This window comes from Phycodurus eques, chromosome 19, assembly GCF_024500275.1.
Source record: "Phycodurus eques isolate BA_2022a chromosome 19, UOR_Pequ_1.1, whole genome shotgun sequence".
In the NCBI taxonomy this organism is placed as follows: domain Eukaryota; kingdom Metazoa; phylum Chordata; class Actinopteri; order Syngnathiformes; family Syngnathidae; genus Phycodurus; species Phycodurus eques.
In genome coordinates, this window is record NC_084543.1 from 6,287,049 (window position 1) to 6,314,728 (window position 27,680).

Sequence of the window (27,680 nt, forward strand, 5' to 3'; positions counted from 1 at the left end):
ATACGTTGAGCCAGTGAATCTCAAAGTGATATGCCACAACTCGGTTGTATTTAACTTTTACTGTAAGTACAATGCTGTTTCATTTAATGTTTTACCACTGTTTGTTTGTAACAAAATGTTATGTGCATTCCATTTTAATTTCATCAGGAGATGGACGCTATCCCGGCTGATTTTGGGCTTCTGGTGTGCGCGGCCTGGCCACCTGGTGGCGGTATAAGACAGACATACGGATACTGCATACTGTACTGGAAACTCATCAGCTCCTCTCTCTGATTCTCAGTACGGAAGTAATATTAGTCGTTCTTCGCAGAGGATAAATAATATATACCCTGAACTCTTCTGACTACATGTGTTGCCGTTTGTGTTCAAATATCCCTTGATTAAAGTGTAACAACACTGCCGGAGATTGTTAGCTCGTGTGTTTCCCATTGCACAGTATGTTAGCAGTAAAGTAGCGGAGGCTGTGTGGTTGTTTTAAATGCACAACATAAGACAGTATCGTTCATCTGAGAACGGCAATAAACAGGTCGAAGCCTTTTTACGAGTGATATTTACAAATTTTATCTGACCAAATCTCACTTATTGTTCAGGGAGTTGGGTCACAAGCCACTATAGAGCACTCGCGTCTATCTCAAGTCTCAAGACCTTGATTTCAAATTCAATTTGTTGTCAAAAAATATATACAGTATATATAATAACAAAGAAATGCAGGGGCAAGTGCGTCAACGTTAGGATGATGTGTTGATACAGTTATAGGAATTTCACAGGCCGTCTGTGGGTTAGCAGGATTGAACAGGATTCAAACCCCGAACCTTAGAACGCTGAGGCAGACGTGCTAACCACTAGCTAGTGAGCTACTGATGAATTTTTGTCCGTTATCCTACAAAAGCCATGAGAACAGGCTTAGCCATTAAAAGTGTTTACTTAACGTGCCATTCCCAAGAGTACACCACTAAACAAAATGTGCACTTTTAATGATTATTAGAAGCTCGACATTTGAATCTTGAACCTCTAAAAAAATTCCATGACTTTGTTTGAGCACCACCTCAGACCGACCCTCAGCCGCCCCTTTTTCGCACACTTTTCCTGTGCTCGGAGTCTGAGTGCGTCTCCACTTTTTGGAAAGTGCTTTAGGGTGACGCCAGCCTCCTTGCTCCTTGCTTCTCACTTACAGCGTCGGGGGTGTGGGTGACTCGAGTGCCACGAGAGCTTTGAATAACAGCGTCAGGGGGGACAAATAAAAAGCAATAAGATAACCGCCCGCGACCAGTCTTCCTGCAGCAAAGAGACGACACAGGAATAAACCATGCCGGTCCCTGCAGGTACGCCGACGTGCAAAATATTTGTTTGCATTTTGGGTGTCCGAGATGCTCTTTATGAACTTATCAACGTAACTTTTTTTGAATCATTACATCTACTTCAAAAAGTACATTTAAGTGGTTTGGAAGTAAAGATGTGCTGAAGTAATCTGCTGTCATAGAATGAGTTAGGGTTTCCCAAACTTGGGCTCAGGGCCCAAAATGGGTCAATTTATATTGCTGATTGCCAGAATAAATCGCTGTAAGAAATTTTATGGCTCAACAAGCACACACGCGCAAGTGCCTTATGAAAAATGTTTAGTTGTAGTGAAGTCATGTCTATTGTGTTGCCTATATTTATGTTATGGGAATACATTGTGCATTTTCATTGAATTTAGTAGGAAGCCACATTTGTAAATGCAGTAACAAGATGAAAAAGTTTGTTGAAACCTGGCAAGAATGATAAAGAATCAGGAAAAGAAGGTATACTGCCTGACTCAATTGAACCTCACAAGCATTAATTAACATTATAATGACCAAATGACTATAAATGTAGTTATTCCATTTCTCTTCCTTCTTCTTCATTTTCAATACACAACATTAAAAAGAGAACATATTGAGTTTTAAACAGTCACTTGTGTTGAAATGATGGTTTTACACACTAATAACTACAATCCTAATAATTACCGAAATACTACATGTGCAGATATCCGGTATGGAAAGTTGATGATCTAAGCCATATTTAATGTTATATCTGATTAGAGATGTTTTGCCTTATGCTCCAGAGGCCATAAATAATCCCATAGCGAGTCTTTATGGGGGTCATTGGGGTCACTTCATGCCATCTACTCGATGATGGCGATAACACCTGGAAGTCAACCCAACTAAAAAAAATCTTTTACATCAAGCTGATGAAAGAGTGTCAAGGAGCCATTCTCCAAGACAACAAGGCTTCCTAAAACAAGCGATACCTTCTCAAAGTGTCGTCTCTTGTCCTTCACCTTATAGTGGAGACCGGCACTTTGACCCAAAGCGGCTCTTAATCATCCAATATGAGAAATTGTCATGTGGGACGACTGCAGTTTTGCAAGTCAAGGTTGCGTCAACAATGTCGAACCTCCCTCCCAACATTAATCCCCTACACATCCGCTCTGCCGTGATTGGGAACATAATGGGCTTCACACATTATTTCCCTCTGGACTTTTCTGTAATCTTGAAACATTCTTCTTCTTCTTATCTCCGAAACATAACCATGTGCTTATTGGCCCTATACAGCCAGTGCGTTTGAATTTAGCTCACTGGACATCTGCATCGCCCACCGCTCTGCAACTGAGCCAAATTCAACTGCCAGGCTCGCAAAGGACGATCAGCCAATGTTTAATTTCCACATGACACCACTGGATGTTTAACATATGCACTAAATGTGAAATTGAACCAAAAGATTAGTTAATTAGCATGAGAATAGCATCACGTTTCACTTTTTTTTTTTTTTTTTTTTTTTTTTTTTTTTTAAATCATCCATCACGCCTCCTTCCTTTTGCAGCCAGCTCCGGCCCTCAAGGCGCAGCCAAAAATAATCCCCAGTATACTACCCGTGACCTTTCAGTCTTCTTTTTTTCCCCTCCCCATCCGCTTAAGTTGATAGTTTCACGCACGCCGTATTAGCTACTGTAACACTTGCACACACACGGCTGGGATAAATCGCAACGTGTACCATCATTCTGCGATCAGAAGGTTCCCATCATGCTCAGCAGTGCTTGTCTCTCTTTCGATAATTATTCAGCTTTTGGATCAGAAATGCATACGTTTTAAATGTGCACTACATAAAACCACACCAGATGCTGTTATATTTAACTAACTAGAACATATATGAGAATCGAAACACTTTTCGGCTTGCCTCACTAAATTTAGCGTTGGGTATAAATCTATATTTAGATGATTAAGAAGATCATTTTAAGTGAAATTCGTTTTCGCACATTAAGGCCCACAATGTCAAATTGCATTAGCTCCTTCATTTGTTTAGTCCACAAAGCATTGCCCGCAGCTGAGCCTTAAATTGGCCGTACTTCAAAATGAGGCATAAATAGTAATGCAATTAACTCCTATTTAATAATTTCCGTCAACTATCAGCAGGTCCTATTACACTCAACGCACTGTGATATGTTACAAGGAAAGTCAGTTCATTTATCCTAGTAGCATTATTTTTTACATTTTCTGTATTATTATTGACTGAATAACTGAATAATAATTAAAAGCAGCCAATCAATGGCAAGACACATTTACAGTATTTATGTTCTTGCTTTTAAATACCATGATTATGTATTTCAATTGGCAAGTTCCAACATTTTTTTTTTCCAAAAACAATTCCAGAGTGAGTGATTCTGGTTATTTAAAAACCTGGTAAGGAATACTTGTTTGTTATTTTTAGTGCTCAGGCTGCTCCTTACAGCAAGTGTTCAAGATGACCAGGGAGTTAGTTAAATATCGGCTCACAAAAGCTAATAAAAAGTATCCTTGTGACATGTTGGTGCGTACAAAGATTTATACAGCTCTTGAAAAAATATGAGACCACTAAAAGAAAATATTTGGATTGGGATTTGACTCATAGTCCTACATATACCTGTAAGAAGCAAAATAAGAGAAAATGCTAATTTTGCTGCAGTCTGCTATTGGAATGGAATGTAACAAATGTACGGCTAGTGAGTGGCTGTAAAATATAAGGTTAAGTAATTGGAAGCAGCAAAGAGATGGTCAACAAGCAACATTGTCACGTGGTAGCAGCAAATATTACTGCTATCACAGCAAGAGAATTGTCCAGACTGGTTCAACATTGTCGCCGAGGCAACAACAGACGCCGTTCTCCCTTTGCTTGTGGCCTGACAGAGCAGGGTGACATTTATATCTGCATGCATAATGTATTGAGAATCTATGTACGAATGCTCTTAAATTTGGCACATTCTGTCGTAAATAGTGAAAACCAGCCCTAAAATACACCACAAATTTGAAAGCTGAGGTATAAAAGAGACATTTAGGGCCCCCAAATACACAAATTCATCATGGATGTCTAAAACATTTCCATAAAATTCCAAAAGGGCACATTCAAATAAAAGTTGGACTGTATGCATCAAAACAACAGTGTGGTTTCACATTTGTTGGAACCACATCCATAATCTGGCAGACTAGCCAAAATATTACATGGTATGTGAAATTCTGGTTGGAGGGGTTTTATAAGCTTCCTAACATCTTCCTTTTAGAGAACATAAAGCAATGCCAATATAAACACATAGGCATAAAACATTTTCTAAATGTATGTCAAAAATGTATTTATTCAATTTAATTGGAAAACAAAAGAACAAAACTAGCCAAACTAAAGTTCAGCTTCGGCGAACAGAAAATAGACAAATAATGTAACAATAATCACAGGCATATATTCTTTATCCTCTGCGAAGAATGACAAATATTACTGCGGCTTACTGATGAGTGACCGTCTCCATGTATAGCCGTTATGTCTGTATTATACTGCCCCCAGGTGGCCGTTGCGCACACACCAGAAGGAGCAGCACAATGTCAACTGAATTGAAGCAAAGATTGTGGCAAAAACTGTTTCATTCTTTACATCCCACTTAATTATGCCATTACTGCATGTTTGTGTATAAGGACAATATTATAGTGCTATTTTTCTCATTAAAAAAACCTTTTTTTTGGCAGGCTGAAATAGATTATTGAGATATTGATCTACTTACATACCTTTTTTTTAAATACCATCACATCTGTGTCCCTTGCATTACCGCACTAACATTTAGCAGAGATCTAATTTTTGTTGTTAATTACTTTTTACAGTCTGTACATTAGTGTGACAACAGCCGCTTCATCTTAAACATGATGCGAGGCGATCAGAATACTCGGAATTGACGTATGCCAATTTGCAACCGCTACGGTGTAAATTTATGAAGCGTTAGCGAGGTCGAGTTTGTGCGGCTATTTAAGGAAACGGTCCAAAAAATAAGCGCGGCTTGTCTGTAGGGAAGTCATGAGACACCATCGCTGGCCTTTATGGGCTCCTGCACTGACCCCTCAGAGGGGAGTTTGGTATTTAATATGTTTCCATTTCCAGCTTACTTATGCCTTGACAGTCGCACCCACTGTTTCCAAATGGACTTTTTGTGCTTTTAACTTGTTAAAAGAATAGCAGCCAAATCCTCAAGTCATGTGACTCTAGTTCAAGATGAGCTGTTGTATAGGTTCGTGTCATAGATTAAGGCTCTATAAAAGGTGACCATTTGAAAGAATGTCTACTGGATTTATGAGCGTACACCATGTCAGCGTTCACTTGAGGGTCATATGTTATTCAAGACACGAACATGTGTCACCTTGTGAAACCGAGGTATGCTAGGATCTAGGATCATATGAGTTCTTCTGGGTCCAGTGGAACAAAATGGAATAAGACTGTCTGTTAGCACATTTTGCTATGCTGCCCTCACTTTGGAAATATTTTTTTTGTTGCTGTTCAAGGGCTGCATGACAGTTCTGAATAAAATGAAAAGTCCTAACTTAGAGTCAATATTAGCCAGACCAATTAAATTGTAGCCCATTGTAATGCTGATAAAACTCCAGAAGCTGAACACTGGGATACACGATGGTCATCTACGTGAGCATTTCTTTTTATTTGATGGCGCAGGCATTAGCTTGTTCAGTGGTATAAAAAGCAGATTAATAACTAACAGTTAAGAGAAAGAATAAATGAGCTGGATACAGTAAAGTACTGCATACTAGCAGCTCCGCATTCGTGTATTCATGTTTATTTAATTTTTTGTGGGGGGGGGTCCTAGCTTATTCGCGTGAAACACTCACTTATTTTCTATTTTTATGCTGAAACCAAAGCCATGTCTAATACAGAAATATATTACTTGCTGCCATTTCATGGCATTTTGGAACAAAGCATGCGAGGGGAGCAGCTTAATTTAGTCAGGCCATAGCCTTGTCCAATAGAGAGAAAAAGGTTTCGCTGCCATCTTGTGGCATCTAAAGGCAATTACAAATCTTTTGGGATGGAAGTCAATTACTCGCGGATCTCAGCTATTTGCGGCAGGGCTCGGTTCCTATCCCCTGCAAATAGCTTGGATTCACTGGATATGAAAGCTAGTAAATATGATTTATGCGTACGTCTTGTGGCACTTTTATAGTATTAGGGAGCATAAATTCCCATTCTAACCATGCGTCGCCTCCGTTTCTCGTCCTGCAGCGAAAGCAGAGGTGCAGGGTAAGTCAGCTGCACGCCTCCATTTATCTTCTGACCTCTTGTGTGCCTGTCATTATCACATCGTCGCTCGATTATGGCTCACACGTTTTCACTTTTGCACCTTTGTCACCTTGGCCGTGCCAAGCCACGAGGCGCCTCCGGTGGCCTCGTTAATTGACTGGCACTAGTGTTGTTTATTTGCCAGATCGTCATTTTGTTCCTTCTATTCAGTGAATCTGTCAGACTTTAAATACACAAGTCATAATAATTATGTCGTAGTAGCATACAGAAAGCCCAGTGACAAAAATGTTGCAAAGCCTCATGTGATACTTGGCGACATGTACTATTTATTTGTTGGTGTGCGCCTCTCTGAACTATATTTGTTCAGCTGTTGAAGCCTCTGAACTTGTGTTTTCCACTCTGGGCACACATTGCACATTGCTTTGCATTTGCTTTGCTGTTGTTACTACTACTACTAATAATAAATAATAATAATCAGCTCATTTTAGCCCCACAGGAGCCAGCAAAAGAGGATGAGGGCCTGTTTCTTTGCTTCCTTTTTGTAGAACAAGAGTGAGAGGTTTGAGTTTTGAGATGCATTGAGTGTCGCAAAATGCATTTGAACTAATCAGTCACAGTAATATTTTGAATAATGCCGATGAAATGTTGAGTCAATTACTGAGTGAAGAGGATAAGGCAAGGGTCAATCACTTTGCCACTGAAGGGGATAATACAGTGATGATGTCACTTAGGTTCGGCATGTTTGCATTTCGTAGCGCATTATTATTATATTATTATTATCCCAATGTCTTGTATTACCTTCACTTTGCATCTTTTACTCTTTTGTGTTTTAGCATGCCTGCATTCCAGAGGAATGAAGGCGAGATGACGACAAAAACATCTTTGTGGAGTTTCTTCTTATTCTGTTTACATTCATCACAGGCGTGCAGCAAATGATCTGTTAATTAACACGTTTTATTGTTGAGCAGGTTTCTTCATAACTATTCTAATAATTTAACCCTGATCTTTATTTACGCAGCCGCACCACAGCAGGAAGCAGATGGTAGGCACCTCCCAGGAATAAATATTGGCACTTTCTCGCAGCTTTTTGAAAAATTCTTGCCACATACAGTACAAGATTACGGAATATGAGTTGGCTAATTCTAATTCGTTTTCTATAGACGTACCCCCCCCCCCGCCAATGGAGGTATGTACAGTACATTGAACGTGACCATTCGTACCTATGCCCATCCACATAATCCCATTAATGTATTCACATAGGCATACGTGCCTCTCCTTGTGGAAATGTCATGATTCTCCCAACACGAAGTGTGTCCGTGATCACTTGTTTGCAGGTGTGCCACAGATGATTCTCTTCTAATAAAATAAAAAATAAAAAAATAAACAAATCAAAACATTTCCAATGAATATGTTCCCTGGATATTTGGACTTGTTTCCCACAATGTGTGCACTTTGATTTCGCAGGAGACTCTACAGTTCATATAATTATTGACACCACTTTAGTTTAAATAAGTCCAATACCAAGGAAGTGCCCACTTTTCATTGGCCCCTGTCATTTTTAGATACTTCTAGTGTTGATGTCACCTGAATATTGGCAAGCAACCACAATATTAAACATTGTTGAACTGCTACCTTTATGATAGTGTCAACTAAAACTAAGCACTGTTGTCTTTCTTAAGTGAGAATTTCTCAGCGCTATTTGATTATATTTGCAGGTATGCCTAATGAAGTATCCAATACATTGTGCCAATTGCCATTTGTTCATTTTTTTGGTGTGTCATATACAGTACCTTTGTAAACCAATTAAGAAAGTTTACAGGAATCTGCACATTTTCATCCACATTTGTTTGTTGGTTGTGATATTGCATGAAACAAGTGCGCCCGGGCGTGTGTGTGTGTGTGTGTGTGTGTGTGTGTGTGTGTGTGTGTCAAGGGTTGTGCAGCAATACGTGCTTTTGCTTCCTTGTCGCTTTGTTCAGCTCACTCCTGCTTCTCCCTTTGTCTGCAGCAGATTCTGAAGCCAGCTCGGATGGTAAGGAAAAAGAAAAGAACGCTGTTTGTTCAAGTTTACTGAGATGTTTGTTTGTGACATGTACTGTGTACCTTTTCTCTTTTAGTAGTCATAGTCAGAGTAGTACCTCCATAGGGTCCTGGGCAAAATGTGATTTTTGGGGCCCTCTATTTTTGCCAATAATATTAATTATTGATCAGTCATAAACCTATTACCTTCTGTAAACTTGTTGCAGCATTGTACTCGATACTCCAGACTCGGTTAGCTGTTAATAGACTCTTGGATGGCCCTATAGTGGTTTCTGGTTGACTTTTAGGTATTTCGTCATTCGAAATAATCTTCATAATTCTTTTTGGACTTTAATTAAAGTTGTGCTATAACATGAGCTCCAGCCAAACCATGTTGTTTTTTGTACCGTAACAGTGTTTACCACCAACACATTTTTTGGATTGACGTGACTTGATGTTTCCATCGAGGAGTTCTGTTAGCTTTGGTTCCTTTCTGCTGCGCTGGCATTTTAAACAATAAGAGTGAAAGCGCAGCAGAGGCTCAGTTGTTGAACAATAACAGCTGTTAATTGCAGCCCCAGCGTCATGTGCTATTCCAACTTTGCCCTCAACTGAACATTATGGCTTATTAATAAAAGCCTCAGGAAGCAGAAGACTTGAGGGAATCAGTCCCAGGACATCAGATGTGTTGTTTTTCTTGCAGCTTGTCCTTCTGTCTGAAGTCCAAAGTCCAAAGGCTGAGAAGACGATACATAAAGTACAGTAGACTCTCGACTGTGAGTTGCAGTTCAGCTGTGTGGAGTCAAACATCTCAAACATGTCCAGTTAAGATTTTACAACCGAAACCCAAGAACTGGAATTTGTTGCTCCAAGTGTTCTACGGTCTGGTGCCAACCTTGTCCTCCTGCTTTTAAGGGGTCATGGAATGTAGAGCATTTCTGAAGCGCTTTAAGCGTATTTTTGTTATCCTATATGGTAATAGTTGTGACCAGTTCAGGTTGATTCCAAGTTTTGAGATCTGCAGCCTTCCTCAGATTTCTCCAAGACTCTGAAACCTATATTTCCTCCCCGTGACGCAAAATCACCTACCGTTAATTGTAGTGCCATAGCCACAATATACTGTATTATTCAGTTCATACATTAATGATAACATTAGTCTCTGACCAATCCATTTTGGGAAACCCTGCACCAAGGACTTAATCAAAACTACATAGTCTGCTAGGATAACAGGGATCATTATAAGTGGGTTTAGTAGCTTATCACTCATCATTAATTTTCTTCTGGGATGGCTCTGACTGTGTAGAACAGTGCTTCCCAAACTTTATTGTGGCAAAGGCACATTTACATTAAACAAAAATGTAAATCAAATCTCACGGCACACCGCCAAAGAAAAATGTCACCAAAAGTATATACAGTGGTCCCTTGAGATACGAGTCACCCAAACCGTCGTTCGGCCGAGCAGAAATTCGAGAAACGAGTCCTGTGTGGTGGCCGTGAACTCATCTCACTTCGAAGGCATATATTCTTTATCCTCTGCGAAGAACAAATATTGACGCGCCTTACTAAGGAGTGACCGTATGCGCAAATCTGTATTTTACTGCCCCGAGGCGGCCAAGGCGTGCACACCAGATGGAGCAGCACAATGTCAATTGAACTGAAGCCAAAAATGTGGCAGAAACATTTTAATTCTTTACATCCTATTTAATTATGTCATTACTATATGTTTTTATGCTACAATATAATAGAGTGCTATTTTTATTATTTAAAAAAAAACACATTACAAAACCAATTTTTTTTCAATGGGGAAAGATGATTTGAGATACAAGTGTATTAGTGTCATTACAAGCTTGGTCATGGAAACAATTACAGTAAACCCGTATCTCAAGGCAACACTACACTCAATTTTACACTCAAATGACTAACGTAGTGTGAAATCTAGGCCTGTTTATTTGAGCACAAAGCTATTATGAAAGGCAACAGGTTCCTACACAGATTAATTATACCTTGAGGCCATCTGATGGAAGAGCATTTAATTGTTCTGCCTTTCCTAATATGTCGCTTGCATAGATAGATGAACAAATATGCATTATTTGTAATACTATCATGAAAAGTAGACTTGGAATCAGGTGATTCTAGTACAGGTCTAGAAAATCTATCTTAGCTCAAAGTGGCGTTCGTGCTGAAGTCCTTCCCATCAGGGAAAACCTCTGTGGGAAATATCGCGAGAGCTCAGCTGAATGATAGCAGCAATTGCAAAGAGCAGGCAGAGACAGTCGAGTTTACAAGAAGCGCGACAACTGTCGACCGCAAACTTCTGCGGCGCGTCGAATAGATTTTAGAAATGTAGGTTGATGTCATGGAGATGTTCTTGCGTCACTCTTAACACTCCATGTAGGAGGATTTCAGCCCTCTTGTGTTATGTTTGCTTGATCTCCATAGTAGTAATTGCACCAGTTGTCAGTGCGCCTGTCGCTCAGGGTAGACAGTTGGAAATTCTTACATGCCAAGGTTGTTTAAACCCTTTCCCGCGGGGTTAAAGTGTAAGAATGTGGGTTGAGGGGTCGTATTCTAACCCACAGTTTGATAAAGCAGGAACCAACTGCTAACTTAGCGCGAATTAAAATATACAGCATACCGTGGGCTATAATTGGTTTACTATGGAAACAACAAACGACTGAGTGGTTGCTATCAGTGCTACAGGTGGTTTATATATAACATATTCAGTCCTACAGAAGTATTTAAGGTCGTTTCAAATCCATATTTTATCCCAAATGTGATGATTTGAAAGAGTAGTAAATGGACCTGCTTGATTCTTTTGTGTTCTGACTCATAACAGCCATAATTACCTCGAAGAGGACATTTTTTTATTTTTTATTTTTTTGCTTTTGCGGAGGTGACCGCATTGCCTGTCGCTGTGTGCTGCATTCGTTCACTCATAAAATTTTCACACGTACTCTTAACGCTTGTATAACTGCAAATTGTTTCTCTCCCAGCTAACGTGAACGCTGTAGGGGAGTGTAAGCGTTGGATTGCGTTGAGTTGCCAGCGCATGCAAATGTCATTTTATGGAGCGTCTGCAGCCCGATGTTTTATGTTGCACAGGTGCCGTCTACGTGCGCTTTGTATTTTTGACATTCAGTTGATGTTGTCTGAAATTTTAAAGTCAACGAGTGTTCTTGTGAGTTGCTAAAAAGAAAACTTAGCTCTCCAAGTACCACCATTGTGACCAACTACAGTAGTGTATCAGGCCTAAGTGTTCATCCAAAAAGTTTTATTCCTAAAAAAGTATATTTAATATTATTGGAAGCAACTGTAGAGTTTGAACGTTAAAACTGCGCTTAAATATAGGAAAATAAATAAAACTGCACTTAGATAATGATACAATTAAAATGTATTGTACATATAAGTTAATTAAATATTGTACCTTAATAAAAGTTGAAACTGTTCTTAAAGATGAAATGCGAATGAATTGTACTAGAAAGTTAAATACAACTGAACTCCATACCACTAAAGGGACCTTACTGGCATCACTCTTATCTCGCCACACTTTACATCATACTAGGTTAGTTATATACTGCGGCTCCGCATTGATATTAATTTCAACTGGCTGATTTAATCAACAAATCCGTACAGTTGCACAAAACCGCTCCTGTGACACGTTATCGTTATATTTGTAGTAGTAGAAGGACAGCATATAAGATGAAATGCATACTACAGTATGGTCCCGTGACAGTATAGGGACCACACCTACTGTATCTCTGTCCTATGCTGTTGTGTATCAAATGTTGAGTTTTGATGTTGCGTTTATGAAGTTTTTATTTGAGTTTTTATTTACATTTATTTGACAATGTAATTTTGGTGCATTTCAGACTGTTGCGATCATCGTCATTGTCAGTGTTGTCTTCTCAGGGGTGGTGTTTCCATTATCAATCTTTATGCAGTATGTAATAAAATGATGAAAAAGAACTGTGTTTTTATGATATTTCAGAGGCGACAGAGCTCACTGGGCTCTTCTTGGAGAAGCCGTCAGATCAAGTGATCGCTGTCGCAGGTTAGACGTGTGAACAGAAGGGTTGAAACTAAGGCAAAGCATACGTTGTCATGAAGTGATGGACGCTACCGACCGGTGTCGTCAATGACAGGAACGGATCTGATCGTCATTGCAAAGGTTGACTCGAGCGCCCTGGTGAAGAAACCCACCATTAAGTGGCTGAAGGGAAAGTGGTTGGACTTGAGCAGCAAGGCTGGGAAACACATGCAGTTTCAAGAAACCTATGACAGGAATACAAAGGTGCGTCGGAGATACAAACAAGAAATTGTATTGCTAATCACAGGTGGGAGAAGTACTCAAACTCTGTACACAAGTAAAGAGAACAGATATGTGACTAAAAAAAATAAATAAATTTTAAAAAATGGTAAAAGCGGAAGTAAAAAAAAAACCTCTGCACACAAAATAGGTTTGCTGTTTAACTAACTTGCATAATGCTCAAACTGATGAGAAAAACAAATCATTGGACAAGCAATTAACTAATGAAGCACGATGTTTTTTAGGCTATGGATAGGGAATATCCTGCTTCTCTGAAACTGTTGCATCATCATCATTAATGCTCCCTCGTCCCTATTTCTCTTATCCCCCCCCTCCAAGATCTCAATCAATTAAAATCTCAACCACATTTGATTTTACCTCAATCTATTTACATATTTCTTATGTTGGGTTGTCCTATGCGGAGGTTGGAAAAAGGTAACGAGCCTATTTCGACAAGGAGCATAAAGTTTTCAAATGTAGTGGCAGACATTATTCAAATCAATAAGAAGAAAGTTGAACAAGCGTTAACTACGATGCCACACTGAGCGATGACAGCGCGCGTTTCAGCTCAGCTACCAAACACTTTGTACCGTCTAGAACAAACATCCTTGAAAATATGAAAATGGCACATTGCGACAAGGTGAGAGTAGCAAGTGACATTTAGACGTGAACTTCAGCTGCCTTCTTACGCTGAAAGATGGTGGCAAGCAACTCAGACTTGAACCAGTTGAACATGGTGCACCTACCAGTCAGGCAAATTATGTCAGTTATTTCAAATTTTTTTTTTTTTTTTAAATGTTGCCTTATTATAGTGTCTTTTTTGTAAGCTGAATGTTGCACACCAATTTCATTGTATCTGCACCATACAATGACAATAAAGGCTTTTGATTATTATGTTTTGTCTATATGTTTACCCCGAAAAGATCTACACTTTTGAGATGGTGGTGAAAAAAGTGGTGCCTGGAGACGCCGGTGGCTACAGGTGCGAGGTGACGTCCAAAGACAAATGTGACAGCTCCGTCTTTCAGATCTCCGTGGAGGGTGAGTGAAAGCCGAGCCGGGCCGCTCGGAGGCTGCTTACGCATTCCACGTGCACCGATGTTCCGGTTTGATCCGGCCCTAATGCGCCATCTCGGCAACTTCTCTCATTTCAGCCTCCCAGCAAGAGCAGCACGCGGACATTTTGTCTGCATTCAAGAGAGCGTAAGAACATTTCATTCTATGTTCTTTCAAAGAGGGTTGGCCAAGAACTGTGAACGTTGCGTTAAGAACATACTGTATGCTTGAGTTTGATGTCTTTGCCAGAGGTGAGAGCAAGTCGGAAGTCTCAAGTCTTCAGCTTCAAGTCCCAAGTTACTGTGGCAAAACTGAAATGTCAAATGGAGACTCTTAGCAAAAATATTGCGGTTTCAAAATACTCTACTATGTCAGGGTATTGTAGATACAGCTATAAAATGTATGTATAAATTGTATTTTGAAATGTTTGTGTTTGAACGTGCTCCATCGGTACATTAGTAAACTTTTAAAACTATTAAAAGCAAAACTTAGTTCAACAATAAAAGTAGTTATTATTCAGAAAATTAGTAGCTACTTCTCTGCTCTTTTACGCATTGTGAAGTAACATCAGAGTGGAAACCAACTGATGTTATCCATGCTAACTAGCTCGTGAGCTAGCGATGTGCCTCGGTAGCTAATCCATAGCATTTATTTCACCAACTGCGCTCAGTATCTGTACTGGTGTTATCGTTAGCTGTACTAAAACATTCAGTCACAGTTTTATTCATGGTCACAAAGCAGTCCGAGTCGCTCATTGTGAGCGTGTTTCCTTCCACGCAGGGATGCCGGCGAGGATGAGGGCGACCTGGATTTCAGCGCTCTTCTCAAAGCCTGCCAAGAAGTAAGAACATCTTTGCTTACACTAGTGAGCAAAAACTCGTACTCTGTATAATTGGGTCATTAAAATGACTTTCCCCCCCCCCCCCTGTGACTGACAGGAGGAAACCCGAAAAGGTAGAGGATGAGATAGACGTATGGGAATTGCTGAAAAGCGCCCACCCAAGCGAATATGAGAAAATCGCTTTCAAGTACGGCATCACCGACCTGAGGGGCATGCTGAAACGTCTGAAAAAGATGAAGGTGGAGCCCAAGCCGACCGAGGGTGAGTCAGGTGGAGGCTGGATAGGCGCCACAAAAGCATCTGAAGCATAAGCTGGAAGACGAAGGACAGCCAGAGGAGAAGCAAGAGAATTGAATTTCCATTTATCGCTTCTTCCCTTGCATTTCCAGCTTTCCTGGCAAAACTGGAATCTTGCTACACGGTGGACAAAGGCAAGAGAATCGTCCTCAAGTGTGAGGTGATGGATCCCAACGCCCAAGTCAAATGGTTGAAGAACGGCCACGAAATCAACCCCTCTGCCAAGTACATACATAAAAGCACAGACACACTCAGTCATGTCGCATGCCTTTTTTTTTTTTTTTTTTTTTTTTTTTTAACTGTGTGTGTTAAACTTCCCCCAGGTGATATACTCAAACAGTCAGATGGCAAAATTAGGTTGTAAATTAGCCACTGAGCTCGGATGATGGCCAGCGCTTGACAAATTCACAGCTAAAATTATCGACTCTGCAAAGTCGTACTTTGGGCCGACGCTGCCATCCACACGTTTTATTTTTAGGCCCTCATAAGAAGCCTCCCAGAGGGCTCAGCAAGTCACACTGCCAAGACGTTTACGCCTCACGTAGGCTAATGCTGATAAAATACGACCTGTAATTCAACATTTAACGTGAGAAAAAGCCTTGAACGCATGAAAAAAATGCATGCTATAAGAAATATTCTTGCCAGTACGCTTGAGTGTGTCGATCAGTAGGTCCCCCTGCGGTTTCATTTATAGTCTTAAATCATGCTTGTACGACATCTGTTTAATGTTTAACGTGTTTAAAAATCCCATCTAATATTAAATCGGCATTAGTAACATTGGCACCAATGCTCGCGCTAGCACAAAACAAGGAATGCCCAGGCTATGACACCAATATTAAGAGCTAAAATATTAATACTTACACTCTTAAGTAGGTGATCTCCGGTTACGGCAATAAAAGAGATGCTGTCTTTTCCTTTTACAAGTCGGTGTAGCATCGAAACAAGATCGAAGCTGCGGTTTATATTGTTGCTTACATTATAAAAATTCTTAACATTAGCACCAATCCCAGCACCTACTGAAGCTTTAAATTCAAATGTAGATTTTTAATAGTTCAATATATATAACAAATAACCAAAGGTGGAAAAAGTACTCACACTCGGTAGTAAATAATAGAACTGATAGTTGTGTCCTATACTTATGTATAAAAAAATGTAAAAAACAGACACTGAAACGTACTTAAGTACAAAAGCACAACTTTTGTTTTACTGTCAATTATATAGAATACCTGTTTTGATAGCTTGGCACAAGAAGAAAAATTAAAAAAAGTATAAAATGTTACTGTCCCTGTTTTTCCCAACTTATAAGTCCCTTTTTTTAAATCACGTCATCACACGTGGAGGTTGAGAAAAGTAACTAGTCTATTTTGACAAAGTAATGAGTAGAAACCACGGATGTTTGTTTTCAAATGTAGGGAGTAAAAGTATAAAGTCACCAGAAAAATGAATACTCAAATCAAGAACAGATACCTGAAACATCTGCATAAAATCTTACACGTTTTTTTCAAGGCACGTGATGGAGACAAACGGGAACATCAGAACGCTCACCATCAACAAGACCACCCTGGCTGATGACGCTGCTTACGAGTGTGTGGTCGGTGAAGACAAGTGTTTCACTGAGGTGTTCGTCAAAGGTACATCGGGTTTTCCGTCTCGGTCCTGTAACGATGCCGTCAAAAATGGTGAGCCTTGGTGAACCTTAACATCCATGGTAAGATTCTAAAGTTCCTCCTCTCTTGTTTACACACCCAGAACCCCCCGTAACCATCACCAAGCTTATGGATGACTACCACGTGGTGGTAGGGGAGAGTGTGGAGTTTGAGATTGAGGTGTCGGAGGAGGGCGCCCACGTGATGTGGTCAGTACTACTCAAGTCTCAATCAAGTTTGATATGTGTTTCAATGAGTGTATAATTACTCTTAATCCCTGAAATGTTATTCTCTCAAAAAATCTGGATCAATAGGCAAAGTACTTTATGATGGTATCTTGAGATACGAGTGACCCGTTTCTGTTTGTTTGTTTAGACTTGCGAGCAAAGATTGGATATATATCAGGCAAATAGTGAGCAATTTATTGCCACTAACAGTTTACTGAAAGTAAACATAAAACAAAAGAAAATTACAGTTTCTCCTTACGACAGTCCGTTTAGCTCAATGCTAACAAACAATGCAAAACGCCATAGACCGGCTAATGAATAGCATCGGTTTTTCGGGGATAATAACCCTTTAAGCAATGGCTATTTAAACACAAACAATGGCGCAAAAACATGTAAATATTCACAGGCGTATATTTTTTATCATTTGCGAAGAACAACACATCTTACTGAGGAGCTGTGACCGTTTTCATTTATTGTATATCCATATGTTTGTATTATACTGTACACATTTATTTATTTATTTATTATTATTTTATCATGTTATTATATTTTATGGCCTAAAATATTGTAATCCATCCATAATATTGTTGCCTTCACAAATGCCTGCTAAATATTAGTCACGTTTATATTTTCACTTTTAATGATTATTTTCCAACAAAGCTGTTATTCTTGATAATACTATCACTGTTATGGTTTAATGAAAAATGACCAATTACTGGCAAGTGACAAAAAAAACACACGCTGTGCATATTTTTTTCAGAAGGGTAGAAAATTACATTGTATTCGTAGATCTGTGTTTTATTTGCTTCCAGGTTCTATGAGGATCAGGAAATCTTAAAAGACAGCGAGTCCACAAAATATCGGTTCAAGAAAGATGGAAAGAAGCACATGCTCATCATCCAGGAAGCGACACTCGAGGATATTGGAATGTACCATGCTTGGACAAACGGGGGGCATACCAAGGGAGAGGTGGAGGTGGAAGGTATTACTGGCAACATTTTCAGTTGCTAGCTTTTGAGGCCTTTCAAAGGAAAAATCCACACTAGTGTGCCCCAAAGGGCAATGATTCCCAACCAATGTGTCATGGGAAATTATCCAATGTCACTTAACTGGTCAGATTTGATTTGATTTCTATCCCAGCGATGTATAGCGATAGGCAGAACAATTAAATACTCTTCCCCTACTGTTAAGCTGTCTAGCCATTCAAACAGGCCCATATTTTAAAAGTGAGAGTAAATTTGTGAGAAAATTGAGAAGAGATTATCATTATTTCAGTACATACTGCATTTTTGTTTCTCTAATGTAAGGTATGTGGCTTGGTTCAATAAAGAGTTGGGAAACACTGCCATCGGAATAATGGTTGGACGCAAAATATCATGATGAATCTGTCCTGGATAAAGGTTCTCAATGTGGTTTCCAATGTGCCCAGAAAAACAACTGCAGGTGTTGCAGGACATCGCTGATCTGACAGTGAAGGCAACTGAGCAGGCTTTGTTCAAGTGCGAGGTGTCTGATGACAAGGTCACAGGGAAGTGGTACAAGGATGGAATGGAAGTGATGCCCAGCGAACGCATCAAAATGACACACGTCGGAAGGTACAGAGAGGAAAGACATGGGGGGGGGAAAAAGCGCACCTTAATTAACTTTCCTTCTGTCAGAGCATCTCTCCGGCTTGTTTCAGGTTTCATCGTCTGATCATTAACGATGTGAAGCCCGGGGATGCTGGAGACTACACGTTCGTTCCTGATGGATACGCTCTGTCACTTTCGGCCAAACTCAACTTCCTGGGTGAGGGAAACACAAACATTACTGAGGTCATGAGAATACATTCATCATCAACCGACAGCATTTAAACCGTCTCTTTTTCTCTCTTGATACAGAAATCAAGATCGACTATGTGCCAAGACAGGGTAAATAAATTTCAGTTTCCATGACTTCTACGTCATATGAAAAGCTTTTTATTACTCTTTTCCATTGATCACATTGTAAAAAAAATAATAATAATAATAATAAAAAAATATATATCTTCTTTCACCAAACATATGCTTTAAGAGCCTCCAAAGATCCACCTGGACACCACCGGTAAAATGGTGTCCCAAAACACGATCATTTTGGTGGCGGGCAACAAGCTGAGACTGGATGTCGACATCACTGGAGAACCAGCACCTACTGTGGTCTGGTCCAAAGGAGACCAGGTAAGGCTGTGACTAAACACGTCACGAGCTACACTAACTGCACGAGCTGCTACGGCATCTGCTGATGCACAGTCATTCATTCGACACAAAGACTGGCTGACGGTTAGCCAGTTAACAGCTAGCTGCTAACCTGAGCTCACAACAGCCAATTCTAGATGCGCATTCGCTGACGGCCACGTCACTCACCAGGCCAGGGTCCACCTTTTAAAGCCACACACACTCAAAGTCACAGATATTCAAGTGTGGATCGTGAGAAAAGCAACCCCATGTGGACAACGTTAAAACCTGCACCTCACATGCACATTTTATTCTTTGATCATGTTAAATCGATTTTTACCCCATTACTCCATGAATCGGAATTAATAATGAGGCGACAATACATTTTGATGGGTTACTTATTCATAATGGCCCTCTCGGAGGAAACCATGACTACCATGTGGCTCGCGTCCAAAATAAATTTGACTCTCTGTCCTGATACAACATACATGTATTACAAAATATAGACATGCATTGAAGTGGATTTGTTTTCTCCATACGTACAGTAGCTCATCTTTACAGCGTATACTGTAACACTATAAGCCATACATCTGATTCTCGCAATGTGTCAGGGCAAGTGAATTCACTTCTCATAAACACAAAGTTGATCTGCCCTCGAGCTTCTCTGGTTAGCTGCTCTGAAATAGCTTTATGACAAACATGAGCCCTGCTTCTAACCTTACAAATGGTATTTTCACTCTCCTGCCTCAGAGACTACTCGCACCTCAGTAGTGATCATGTCTGCATGCACTGCGTATAATGGAGGCAGTTCTACTGAATGTACAATAAGATACATATATTGATGAGAGAGAAAAAAGGCTATTCTTTCTTACACTTATAAGTGAATGGGAGTACAACATACCTGTGAAAAGGTGCGATTTCTTCTCTGCTAGCCAGTCACAGAGACTTCGGGGCGTGTGAGGGTGGAGAGCAAAAAGGATTTGAGCTGCTTCATCATTGAGGGTGCAGAGCGGGAGGATGAGGGCAACTACACCATTGTTGTTACCAACCCCGCTGGAAAAGACAAGGCCGTGCTGTTTGTCAAGGTCGTAGGTAGGTCAAGGCAATGTTGTGATTAAAAGACATTTGATTCAAACGTCAAACTATTACACTCATTGAGGAAATCTTGAGAATTACCTATGAATTACCTCATACTTACCTCCACCTTCCAATTATTCCCATTTCCCAAATATATATATATATATATATATAATATATAATATGTAAATGTACATGAAAAAAAAATCCCCAAATCAAGCGATATCTCCTCCATTCACATTTCTTGACCGCCAAAATATCCAGATCATTCAGGACATCCTGGGAATATCTGTGACATTTGTAAGAGTACCGGATTTTACAGTAAAATTCTCAGGTTAAGAAATGATTTACATATTTACCTCCATTTTCCACATTTGTTGACCGATTCAAACGATTCCATCTTCAAACTGTTCACCTCATTGAAGACATCTTGAGAAATATTTTCCACATTCAAAATCCCATTCTATTTGCACCAAAATTTGCAAAAACACTTTTGACATACTTCCTTCCACATCTTGAACGACTCAAACCAGTAAATTTCAATTTTCACGTTAGGCGTCAGTCAGCATTCAAACGCAGTTTCTACGGAAATTGCATTCTCTAGTTGTAAACCTTGCTGATGTTTAAATTTCAGATGTGCCTGACCCTCCTGAGTGTGTCAAGTGCACATCAGTGGGAGAAGACTGCGCCAGCATCGTCTGGGAACCTCCCAAATTTGATGGCGGTGCACAAATCAAGGGTAAAGAATGAAGACGTACTAAAATATGCACACATGCCGGGTCTTGTGTCTTAATACTTTTATAACCCCAATTCCAATGAAGTGGGACTTTGTGTTAAACATAACTAAAAACAGTATACAATGATTTGCAAATCATGTTCAACCTATATTTAATCGAATACACTACAAAGACAAGATAGTTAATGTTCAAACTGATAAACTTAATTGTTTTTAGCAAATAATCATTAACTTAGAATTTTATGGCTGCTTTTATAGTACCCGCACTCTTTTACTATGATGCCACGCTGTTGTAACACGTGCAGAATGTGGTTTGGCATTGTCTTGCTGAAATAAGCAGGGGCTTCCATGAAAAAGACCTTGCTTGGATGGCAGCATATGTTTCTCCAAAACCTGTATGTAGCTTTCAGCATTCATGGTGCCTTCACAGATGTGTACGTTACCCATGCCATTGGCATGAACACAGCCCCATACCATCACGGATGCTGGCCTTTGAACTTTGCGTCCATAACAGTCCACATGGTTATTTTCCTCTTTGGCCCGGAGGACACAACGTCCACAATATCCCAAAACAATTTGAAATGTGGACTCGTCGGACCACAGAACACTTTTCCACTTTGTATCAGTCCATCTTTGATGAGCTCGGGCCCAGAGAAGCGGGTGGCGTTTCTGAGTGTTGTTGATAAATGGCTTTTGCTTTGCATAGTAGAGTTTCAAGTTGCACGTACGGCTGTAGCGCCGAACTGTATTTACTGACATTGATTTTCTGAAGTGTTCCTGAGCCCACGTGGTGATATCCTTTACACATTGATGTCGTTTTTTGATTCAGTGCTGCCTGAGGGATCGAAGGTCATTGGCATTCAATGTTGGTTTTCGGCCTTGCCGCTTACATGCAGTGATTTCTCCAGATTCTCTGAACTTTTTGATGATATTATGGACCGCAGATGATGTAATCCCTAAATTCCTTGCAATTGTACATTGAGGAACATTGTCCTTAAACTGTTGGACTATTTTCTCTCGCACTTGTTCACAAAGAGGTGAACCTCACCCCATCTTTGCTTGTGAATGACTGGGCAATTCAGTTAAGCTTCTTTTATACCCAATCATGGCACCCACCTCTTCCCAATTAGCCTGTTCACCTGTGGGATGTTCCAAACAGGTGTTTGATGAGCATTCCTCAATTTTCTCAGTCTTTTTTGCCACCTGTCCCAGCTTTTTTGGAACGTGTTGCAGCCATAAAATTCTAAGTTAATGATTATTTGCTAAAAACAATGAAGTTTATCAGTTTGAACATTAAACATCTTGTCTTTGTAGTGTATCCAATTAAATATAGGTTGAACATGATTTGCAAATCATTGTATTCTGTTTTTATTTATGTTTAACACAACGTCCCAACTTCATTGGAATTGTGGTTGTAATTCATCAGGTTATCTGATGGAGAGAAAGAAGAAAGGCTCTTCCAGATGGACAAAGCTCAACTTCGACGTGTACGAATCGACCGAGTACGAGGCCAAGAGGATGATTGAAGGAGTCGTGTACGAGATGAGGGTGTTTGCCGTCAACAGCATCGGCCTGTCTCCGCCGAGTCTCAGCTCCAAGCCCTTCATGCCAATCGGTAGGCGTCACGGCTGCCGCGCTTCCTTTCCTCAATGGTCTTCTTCTACGACTCAGCGGCTCTTTCGTTCTGCGACCCTCAGCCCCGACGAGCGAGCCAACACGTCTGATGGTGCATGACGTGACGGACAGCATGTGCACCCTGAAGTGGCTCGCCCCGGAGAGAATAGGAGCTGGCGGCTTGGATGGCTACGTTATTGAATACTGCAAAGATGGAGGTCCTGTCTAAGACGTACACTCCTCACAAAAAGTTAGGGATATTGAGCAGCTTTTGGGTGGAATTTCACAATTAACCTAAAATGCACTTCAACCTTTACAGGTGAACTAAATTTGACCTTCAATAAACTTTTGAATGCACTCATCCAACGTTTCAGCTGAACAGAAAAATTTACAACAGGTGTTTCTTGAAGCAATGTCTACTTCTCTGCCTTTCTGTGACTCTTCCAGTCTCTGTATATAACCTGCCGATGACAGTCTGACACTCTAACCTCAGGTCAAATTAGGATCACATGCAAAGGTTATCCTGAAATTTCACCAGAAAGCCAAAAGAACATTTTGAATTGGAACACTTGACAGATGCAAATCAAGTTTTGTGGAATGCATTTTGCCCGCTGCAGATACTGAGTGGGTGGTGGCCAACACGGACCTGTGGGAAAAGCAGACCTATGTGGTACGTGGCCTACCTGTGGGGGAGAAGATCAACTTCAGGGTGGTGGCAATGAACATTGCAGGGCGCAGTCCTCCTGCCGTCATGTCACAGCCCGTCACCATCCAAGAGGTCATGGGTGGGTCATTATTTTGTCTCTGTATGGAGATTTAGTGTTTGAAGACCCTCCTACATCTACTAGTATAAAGTAGGGGTTGAAAAACGATGGATTTTTTTTTTGTCACTGACGAAAATGTGCTGAAAGTCGAGTCAATAAACAATGACATCATTTATGTTTCTTTCAGCATGCTATACAGTCACCCACAGTCTTAAGTCCTCTATAAATTGGCCAATTAAAAAAACAAATGTTCTTGTGTTGAAATATTTTTACAATGTTTAAAAAGTATGTTTAAGTAACTTTCAATGTGATGGCAGCGTGTGGGAGATGTATTTTATGGCTTAAACTAAAAACACTATGTTTTATATGGTCTCTCTATATTGTGGATTTGCACCGATTGGGGACGAGTCTGGAATGGGTCACGGTATTTCCTCCATTTAGTCCACCGAAGCCAATAAAAAAACAACCATCGTAAAGGTTGATTAGATTAAATAGATCACAATGGATCACATTAGTGTAATGTTGTGGTTTCTACTTTATAATCTGCGAACTAGAATAACTTTTTTTCTTTACTTAATTTAGAGCATCCTAAAATCCGCCTCCCTCGGCACCTGAGGACAAAGTACATCAGGAAAGTGGGAGAAAAGATTAACCTGACCATCCCCTTCCAGGTTTGAAAACAAAAAACCCCTCGACTGGTAAGATTTCAGATCTATCAATTATCGGGGTGCTTTGTCTCGCAGGGTAAACCACGTCCTGTCGCAACCTGGTTCAAGGATGGGCAACCCATCGACCCAAAAATCGTCAACGTCCGTACCTCCAACGTGGACAACATCCTCTTCATCCGTTCAGCAGAACGAGAGCACTCCGGAACTTACGAGCTGGTTCTAAAGATCGAGAACATGGAGGACCGGGCCAGTTTCCAACTCAGAGTTGTTGGCAAGTTTCCCTTTAATTGTGTCCCATGGTTATATCTGCAAAAGCACTTAATTGCATTACAGCGACATTAAATCTAATCAGAAAAGCCGGGGCCGCCTTTAAATTTGAGGGTGACCGATGTGTGGGGCTTCAACGCCGCGTTGGAGTGGGCCCCCCCCACCGATGACGGCAACTGCGAGATCACCGGATACACCATCCAGAAGGCCGACATGAAGACTAAGGTGAGGCGAAGATGGAAGAGGAAACCGGCAGGTGACCGAGGTGTAGGACTCTCGTAAGGCAATGTCGTCTTTCTCTAGGAATGGTTCACCATTTATGAACACAACAAACAAACGCACTGCACGGCGTCCGACCTCATCATGGGCAACGAGTACATGTTTCGCGTCTACAGCGAGAACCTGTGCGGCCTGAGTGACGAGCCTCGCCACAGCAAGAACACTGCCACCATCCCCAAAACAGGTCGGAAGTACAAATATTACGTTACTGTACTTAAGTAGCTTTTTCAACTAACTTTACTTGAGTATTTACTTACTGCACAATTTTTGTTTTGTTTTGCAAAGTTATCAAAAATTTTATGTATAATTGAGAACAGAAAAAATAATCATCATTTTTACTTTTGTACTGTACCTAAAATTCCTGTAAAGTGAATAGGCCTCTGCCTTTCTCTGCGTGACTTGCGTGCACTCAGGGCTGACATTAAGACACTCAAAAGCAATCAAGCCAGCAGACTTTCCGACGGGAAAATGCATTTTCGGGTAGTAGGCATACAGTAGCTGGCTAGCTAACTGCCTCTCACAATTGCGCTGGATAACCACTGATGCGAACGAAGGCGCTGAAATGGTAAAAGAACGCTACAGTATATCTCCCCAATTCAGTAGTTCTCAGTCTTTACACATATTTTCAGCAGTTATTTACAAACATATTTAGAACCAAATCTGAAATTTCTTTACACGGTATTTAAGTACATTTCACTCTCTACTTTTTTCCCCCTAGTTACTTAAAGTTAAAGACTTGGTTTTTTTTTGTTTTTTTTTGTTTTTTTTAAATACACGTGTGGGTGTAAACATTTGCCACCTCTGCCGCCAAGTAAAAGCATACAACAACATTTGGATCCCATCTGATCTGCTGCCGCTTGCCACTTTTCCTCATATAGGTCTGGAGCTGAAACAAGCCCCCTTCCAGGAGAAGGACATGTCCTGTGTGCCTAAGTTCACTCAGCCCCTTGTGGACAGAACTGCGGTGGCCGGGTACAGCACTGCCATCAGCTGTGCCGTCAGAGGCTTCCCTAAGGTATATACGATCATGTTAATAAGGCCGACGGAGGCTGAGTCATACGACAGCGTCGCCGCCATTTTTTACATGCAAACTGAAGTATCTGTCAGAAGACGTACAGATCTCCCCACGGTGACCTTTCTTAGGAAAGACAAATGGCTGCTCCGTCTATTCTGTGATGTTCCATTCCGCTGGGTTATATATTTGTTTCGCTCCTCAGCCCAAGATCGTGTGGATGAAGAACAAGATGCGCATCGGGGAGGACCCCAAGTACTTGATGCAGAACAACCAAGGCGTGGTGACCCTCAACATTCGCAAGCCCAGCACCTTCGACGGAGGCAAATACACTTGCGTGGCCACCAACGAGCTGGGCAAGGACGAGGTGGAGTGCAAGCTGGACATTCGAGGTTTGTAATTGTCTACAAATGCCACAAAATGGCGGCAAAGACAGGACACGGCTATGGCCTGACCAAATGAAGCGCATTTCCTCACTTGAACATAAGATGCCACAAGATGTCGCCAATGTGATACAGTGGTGCCTTCAGTTGAGAAACGAAATAAGAAATCAAATAGTCCAAATAAAAACAAATACATAAGAAAATAAGTGTATAAGTATATAAATAAATAAGAAAATGCCATTGACGGGCTAGCGAATAGCACCGGTGTTGCGTTATTATAGGCAATAGATATTTCAACATAAACTGTGGAGTAACCCATGTAGACAGACAACATTACAACAATACTCAGGCCTATATTCTTTATCCTCTGCAAAGAAACGACTTATTACTGCAACTTACTGTGGAGTTGTGACCGTCTCCGTGCACACCAGAAGAAGCTGCACAATTACAGTGAATTGATCATGATGCAGAAACTGTTTAATTCATTACCTTCTATTCAATTATGCTATTACTATGTTTTTCATGAAGAACAACAACATAGAATGCTATTTTCTTATTTTAAAAAGACATTACAAAAATTACTTTGGAGGATGGAACGGATTAACGGCATTTCCATTCACTTAAATGGGAAAAGATGATTTCAGATACGATTGTTCTGCGTTACATGCCTGTTTAAGGAACGGATTAAACCACGTGAAGGAACCACAAACCACGTGACGCTGCTTTCATCCCTTACTGGTCACAAAAATGTAAACAGCAGCTTTGCTCTACAGACTAGTGAAGTAAAACGATACAAATGAACACAAAACTGAGCAAAACTGGCATTTGTTGACATTGTTAATAATTGAGGACAATCTGGCAGGCTGCAGCACACCAGGAAAAAAAGTATAATTTACGCACATTATCCTCGTTCTTGCTGCTATCACAGATGTTTAAACAAAACAAGGCAACCAAATATTGAGCTTGTACTATATGCGGGCGCTAACCATAAACATGCTAAACTGAAGACATATCCGTTAAGTCAGCTCTAATCTGTTTACACGCCACCTGTAGTTGCATCCCCGTAATGATTTCCGAGCGTGGTGGGGGAGTATATCAATAACGCCTCGCTTCATCTTGTTTGTTGCCAATGCTATCGCTAATGTTGTTGCGAATACAGATATACTGCAGAACACAAACAAGAGGAGCTGGCTACAAAGACGTTTTGGCCGGATGGCTTTCACAAGCGCGTGTGAACGTTGCTAGAGTACATTTGGAAGCGTACCAGGAGAAAATAATACACTTTTGAGTGACACTTCTTTGTCTCCTCATTTCTTTTGAATGGCACTGTCAGAGAGGTATTCCATTTTACAATATTTGCATTATTGTTTTTAAATTTGCAGTGGCGGCGAGACGCGTAACTCATGTCGCTAAATAAGACAACCGAAGCATCAGAATTGAGCATTTGTACCTTGAAATGTATCACTTTGCCTCATTAGATTGTGCAGGTGTACCTCATAAAGTAACCCACGAGTGTATGACAAAGTACAAAACACATTAGGCTCAAGCAAATTTTTAAAAGCTCTACTGAATGAACTAGCATAATAAAAAGAGGGCTGGGCAATAACTTGAGTGTAATCAATAGTTGTAATACTTTACTTTGGACAAATGCCAATCACCTGTCCTGCTGTGCAACAGCTCCTGCGGATCCAAACCAGGGCTAAGGAAAGGAAGATGTGACGTCAACTCAAGAGTGGAC

General features: G+C 40.5%; 1 protein-coding gene across 1 annotated transcript; it reads left to right on the plus strand.

Annotated features, from left to right (window-relative positions):
• Positions 1–1,232: 1,232 nt before the first annotated feature.
• Positions 1,233–27,680, plus strand: mybpc2b (myosin binding protein Cb). The gene is made up of 29 exons (XM_061705697.1): positions 1,233–1,322; positions 6,541–6,558; positions 8,567–8,590; positions 12,566–12,628; positions 12,720–12,868; positions 13,807–13,924; positions 14,038–14,086; positions 14,720–14,780; positions 14,876–15,041; positions 15,170–15,302; positions 16,584–16,708; positions 16,827–16,932; positions 17,763–17,932; positions 18,380–18,545; positions 18,632–18,738; positions 18,831–18,860; positions 19,003–19,145; positions 20,075–20,234; positions 20,854–20,958; positions 22,382–22,570; positions 22,653–22,787; positions 23,187–23,354; positions 23,916–24,004; positions 24,077–24,272; positions 24,354–24,493; positions 24,572–24,731; positions 25,426–25,562; positions 25,765–25,951; positions 27,620–27,680. The coding sequence occupies exons 1-29, from the start codon at positions 1,307–1,309 to the stop codon at positions 27,643–27,645; spliced, it is 3,336 nt and encodes a 1,111-aa protein (XP_061561681.1). The 5' UTR covers positions 1,233–1,306; the 3' UTR covers positions 27,646–27,680.